Source organism: Salmo trutta, chromosome 33 (assembly GCF_901001165.1).
Source record: "Salmo trutta chromosome 33, fSalTru1.1, whole genome shotgun sequence".
Lineage (NCBI taxonomy): Eukaryota > Metazoa > Chordata > Actinopteri > Salmoniformes > Salmonidae > Salmo > Salmo trutta.
The window spans coordinates 3,751,342-3,757,849 of record NC_042989.1 but is presented as its reverse complement, the minus strand read 5'-3'; the positions used below and the strand labels follow the sequence as shown (position 1 = coordinate 3,757,849).

The 6,508-nt window shown below is 40.3% G+C and overlaps 1 protein-coding gene across 1 annotated transcript; it reads right to left on the bottom strand.

Moving 5' to 3' along the window:
* Positions 1-1,708: 1,708 nt before the first annotated feature.
* LOC115172111 (ras-related protein Rab-32) lies at positions 1,709-6,481 on the bottom strand. The gene is given in 4 exon segments (XM_075074269.1): positions 1,709-2,816; positions 5,130-5,177; positions 5,180-5,409; positions 6,173-6,481. Coding segments are annotated over 4 exon segments (630 nt in total). The 5' UTR covers positions 6,387-6,481; the 3' UTR covers positions 1,709-2,678.
* Positions 6,482-6,508: the final 27 nt, after the last annotated feature.

Below are 6,508 nucleotides of genomic sequence, written 5' to 3'. Positions count from 1 at the left end.
TATCTTAGTCTGTTCCTCTCTGACAACGCTCGTCCATATGTATATAGTCTTAATTCATTCCTACTTGTGTGTATTGGGTATATGTTGTGTAATTTGTTAGATATTACTTGTTAGATACAGTTGAAGTCGAAAGTTTACATACACTTAGGTTGGAGTCATTGAAACTCGTTTTTCAACCACTCCACAAATTTCTTGTTAACAAACTATAGTTTTGGCAAGTCGGTTAGGACATCTACTTTGTGCATGACACAAGTCATTTTTGCAACAATTGTTTACAGACAGATTATTTCACTTATAATTCACTGTATCACAATTCCAGTGGGTCAGAAGTTTACATACACTAAGTTGACCGTGCCTTTAAACAGCTTGGAAAATTCCAGAAAATTATGTCATGGCTTTGGAAGCTTCTGATAGGCTAATTGACATCATTTGAGTCAATTGGAGGTGTACCTGTGGATATATTTCAAAGCCTACCTTCTAACTCAGTGCCTCTTTGCTTGACATCATAGGAAAATCTAAATAAATCACCCAAGACCTCAGAAAAAAAATTGTAGACCTCCACAAGTCTGGTTCATCCTTGGGAGCAATTTCCAAAAGCATGAAGGTACCACGTTCATCTGTACAAACAATAGTACGCAAGTATAAATACCATGGGACCACGCAGCCATCATACCTGTAACGGCTGTCATAGAGAGGGGACCAAAGCGCAGTGTGTTGAGTGCTCATGATGAAATTTATTATAACTCAAAAACACTAAAGACAAAATAACAAAGAAAACGAAAGCGCACAGTTCTGTCAGGTACATAGACAGACAGAATACAACTACCCACAAACACAGTTGGAAAAAAACCCAACTTAAATATGATCTTCAATTAGAGACAACGAGGACCAGCTGCCTCTAATTGGAGATCATCCCAAAAAAACAACAACATAGAAATAGAAAAACTAGAACTAAACATAGAAATAGAAAACAGAAAAACACAAAACACCCCCTGTCACGCCCTGACCTACTCTACCATAGAAAATAACATCTTACTATGGTCAGGACGTGACAATACCGATCAGGAAGGAGACGCGCTCTTTCTCCTAGAGATGAACGTACTTTGGTGGGAAAAGTGCAAATCAATCCCAGAACAGCAGCAAAGGACCTTGTGAAGATGCTGGAAGAAACAAGTACATAAGTATCTATATCCACAGTAAAACGAGTCCTATATTGACATAACCTGAAAGGCCGCTCAACAAGGAAGAAACCACTGCTCCAAAACCGCCATAAAAAAGCCAGACTATGGTTTGCAACTGCAAATGGGGACAAAGATTGTACTTTTTGGAGAAATGTACTCTGGTCTGATGAAACAAAAATAGAATTGTTTGGCCATAATGACCATCGTTATGTTTGGAGGACAAAGGAGAATGCTTGCAAGCCGAAGAACACCATCCCAACCGTGAAGCACGGGGGTGGCAGCATCATGTTGTGGGGGTGCTTTGCTGCAGGAGGGACTGGTGCACGTCACAAAATAGATGGCATCATGAGGATGGAAGATTATGTGGATATATTGAAGCAACAACAAAGTCAAGTTATTGGAGTGGCCATCACAAAGCCATTCTATTCTTAATTCCATTTCTTAATTTAGATTTGTGTGTATTGTGTGTATTGTTTTTTTTCATTGTTGGAGCTATAAACACAAGCATTTCGTTACGCCCTCAGTAACATCTGCTAAACATGTGTATGTGACCAATAAAATTTGATTTGATTACAAAAACAGTGGTGGGGTGTCCGCTTTGTTGTGGTTTGAATCGCAGATTGCTCCTTTAAACACACATCCTCCATCTAGAGACTGTGACTGAGACGGGTCCTCTACACTGAATATAGCACACTCCAATATAGAACACATCTCCGGAGGGTGTAGCACTAGCGTTATGTTGCGTTCTCAGATATTTCTCAAGAAAGCATGCCAGAAAATGGGTCATGTTGAAAGTTTATTTCCTCCATTTCGCAATAGCGTGGCCGCTATAGTTCACTGAATGAGTGTTTTGACAATAACCTTGTCTTCGAGATCTCCTCTATCTGGTGAGGGAGTAGGAAATAATGATATCCAAGAGTTTCATGAGGATAAAATAGAATTAAAAAATGTTGTCAGTCAGTCTTATAAAAGCTAACATAGTTTCGTTTTTTATGTTAGTCAGACGGCAAGGTTATGTCACCCGTGTGAGCAGGTCTTGACCATTTAAAGGGAGTGTCACAGCCATGGAATTGGGATTACTATTCTATTAAATTCATTTCTATCATCATAGCCAGTGTCCTCACAGCAAGCTGCTGTACCTTATGAGACTATGTAACAGTCTGTGTGTTCCTGCTGGTCGGTTTATTGGCCTGCTGATTGGATCAGTGGATTACCAGAGGATATGCGCCCAATCATCTCCATAGAGGTGTTTCTTACAAACCCCACACATACAGCCCATGTAGCCTACTGCCCCATACCCATGTACTGCTGATGGAATGTGCTGAAATCATCTGTGAGGGTGTGAAATTAGAATGATATAAACTGACACGCCTGACACCTAATCCAGTGGGCAATGCTGGTTGAAATGACATTTTTATGAGTTTACCCAGCTGTCCCTCCCTGTTAAAGTCCCTCTATCCCTCTGCCCCCTGAGTCCATTGTCTCTCCATGGTGGTACTAGCAGCATTTAAATGTTGCCTTGGACTGGCTCATGTTGATCCTGTCATTTTCGTTGTCTCTGCTGGACAGCCCTCTGTCAATCCGCAGCATGTTCTCCATTAGGAAGGCTCCTGCCTCGTCAACATTGAGATTGTCCTGAAAGTCAGACATAGGGGAACATGGTACAAGGAACACTTTTTAAATGTAAGAATGGTGAAATGCAACCTATTTTGGTCAGAGTCAGTATCAGGTTTGTTGCAGTTTTTCATTCAATTACAACAAAGTCATTCCACCTCAAAAAGCACAAGAAAAAGGATTTCGACACCCACCTTCTAATTTGATCTCTGAGAAATGAAGCTAATTGATTGCAACTAAACTAGCCATTTTAAATTATAGGATTCATATAATCTTCAATAAATATAGTACCTAACATCCGATTTGGACCATCATTCTTACTAACAATGAGTAAGACATGAGAAATCCAATGAAATGATCAAAAGCCACCCACGGACACCCCACGCCAATCCCACCCCAACAAACCAGTATACAGTATCAGTTCTCTATGTTTGACAAGTAGTAGGGAGCTGCTGCTTGGAGTACTGCTTCTTCATCTTTTGTAATGTATTGCCAGCGAATCTGGTGATGTTTTTCCCCCCTGTTCTGAGAAATAAGCCATTGAAGTCACTTGCATTATAGTGTGAAAGTACAACGTTTTGCTGACTAGATGCCACTGTTCCTGCTACTGCCACCAAACACTTTTATCCATGTTGCTGGTCTCTTGTGTTTATTAAATGGACCATAACATTTTCTTTGCAACTTTGGGTAGAAAGCCATTAGCGTTTGCACATGATGACAATAGATTGTATGGTCAACCTCACAAGGAAACGGACCCTCTGTGTGTGGTTAATTCCCTTCAAAAAAGGGGCAAATTAGTTACTGTTAGACCATTTCTGATGAACAAGCAAAAAATGAGGCTACAGCAGTTCTAATGGTTTCAATGTTATGGTCTCTAATGGTCTTTAATGGCAAAAGTCCCAAACACACACAGTATAGTGTTTTAAACCCAACCCAATGCTAATGGTATTGGGTTGGGTTTAATGGTAAATGTCACTAATCACACTACAATATAATTTTATTGAAAACATACAGTATGACTGCCATGGGGTGGCAGGTAGCCTAGCGGTTAAGAGTGTTGGGCCTGTAACCGAAATGGCGCTGGTTCTAGTCCAAGAGCCAGCAAGGTGGAAAAATCTGCTGTTCTGCCCTTGAGCAAGGCAGTTAAACCCCACCAACAACTGCTCTCTGAGTGCTGATGACACACCTCTCTGATTCAGAGGGGTTGGGTTAAATGTGGAAGACATATTTCGGTTGAATGCATTCAGTTGTGCAACTGACTAGGTATCCCTTTCCCAATGGTTAATCATTTTATTATTGTCACAACATTTTAGTCACTAGCCCATTTCTCCATAAAAGTTTGGGCTGGTGGGAAAAGTCTTCATATGAGAATTGCAACATACGCATAGCCCTCAGAGAGCTACCATTTGTTGGACTATTCAAGGAGAGTTGGTTTGAAGCATTAGGTTGCTAAGAGAAGGACAAACTGAATTGCTTTCATGGAGGACTGGCTTGACCACACAATTTATTTTTATCATGAGCAAACGCTATTGGGTTTTCTATCCAAAGTTGCAAATAAAAAGTTGTGATTCATTAAATAAAACAGTAAAATTGATAAACGGGTGTGACGGCAGCAGCAGAAACAGTGGCATCTAGTGGGCAAAACCTGGTACTTTCACATTCATTTATAGTAAATAATGCAAGCAACTTCAATGGCTAATTTCTTTAAACAGAGGGAAAATGCCATCACCAGATTCACAGGGAATACATAACAAATAGTGAAGAAGCAATACTCCAAGCCGCAGCTCCATACTACTTGTCAAACATAGAGAACTGATACTGTATACTAGTTGTTGGGGTGGGACTCAATGATAGAAAGAAGTATGGTCCAAATCGGATGTTAGGTTAGGTACTATATTTGTTAAATATTATGTGAATCCTATAAATTAAAAGGGCCGATTTGGGTTCAAATTCAATTTCAACAAAATAATGTTTCAGGAATGCAAATCTTATCGGTTTTTGTAACTACAGAAACTATTTCACAACAATCTGAGATGGTGGGTGTCATGGCTTACTGAAATGAAAAGACCCAATATCCATCAGTCCCCAAACTCTATGAGGGTGAACAGAGCTTTCACTAACAGATGAGATGTTGTTGCGTTGACAACCAATGCACTAGATAATGTTTGCCTTGTACAATGCACAGCTTCTTTAAACCACAGTAAAGCACTGTAACTACTGTGACTCATGTTTACACACCTTACATCTTTATGAGTACATTGTTACTGTGTTAAAGTCCAAAAATGTACATCACATGACCTCATTCTTTGACTGATATCTTTCTGACTTCCTCACCTTTGCTGACGTCTCAAACCAACCCAGGAAGCCTTTCTCTTTACAGTATAGTTGTCCATGAGGGAAGACAGCTCCTTGTTTCCCTCTGTCTGGTCACACTTGTTGGCTAACAGGACAGCAGGGACAGGGCTTCCACTGGCCAGTCTCACTTTGCTATCTAGGTCATGCTTCCACTGTGAGGCAGCCTCTAATGTCTCCATCTTGGTCGTATCAAAGACCACAAACGCCCCCATGGCCTCCTTGTAGTATACTCTGGACATGTTCCTAATCCTCTCCTGACCTTCAGGAAATAGAGAAAAACATAGTTTGTCCCTATGGGTCTTGGCCAAAAGTAGTGCACTATAAAGGGAATAGGGCGCCTGTTGGCACACAACCATACAGTTGTCATCTGCTTTTCTTTCTTAAATCCTCCTTAACTTTGATTGGAAAGCTGTTCACTTACATAAATGTTAATCTGGGGCTATGGAAAATGTACAACTTGGAAAGAAAAATGTTGTCTACAATCCATGGAGATAACCTAGTAAGGAAAAAGCTGTAAACCCAAATCAAATAACAAAAGCAGAGAAACAGAACTGTGACTGTCATCATATTGTCAACATCACGTAGATCATCAAGATCTCATTTCAGTCCACTTTTTTTTTTATTCCCAATTCTACATTTCTCGTGTGGCTCAGTTGGTAGAGCATGGTGTTTGCAACGCCAGGATTGTGGGTTCGATTCCCACGGGGGACCAGTACGGAAGAAATTTTTTTATGAGATGTATGCATTCACTACTGTAAGTCGCTCTGGATAAGAGCGTCTGCTAAATGACTAAAATGTAAATGTTCTCTATATAGGACTATTTTAATGGTTATTGTTAATATAGTAAACTTTTCTTTAGTTTTGAGTTAGTTGGATAATCTTATTTCTATTTCTAGGCTTTAAAGTTTTGAGTGAGAAAAACATGAATGTGCTAGCTGAAAACATCTGTCCATCCATAGTATATCGCAATCCCTCTCTTTATTATTTCACGTGTGTGTGTGTGCTCAACATATTTGGCTTACCTGCAATGTCCCAAAGCTGAAGTCTCACCACTGTTTTATTGTCCCATTCGATCGTTTTCAACGCGAAGTCAACTCCAATCGATGCCTTGTACTCCTCCTTGAACCGCATGTTAACGTACCGCGTGATAAAGCTCGTTTTTCCAACACCCCTCTCTCCAATTACCAAAACCTTAAACAAACACTCTGTGCATACCGATACTGAACCCCCCGCCATGTTCAAATGTCAAGAGCAACATCAGGTTTGTTGTAGGCTAGCGATATAGACCAGAGATTGGTAACCTACACTTTCATTTTGCCGCAGGTGACCAAGGTATAGACAGCCACCACGAATGAATG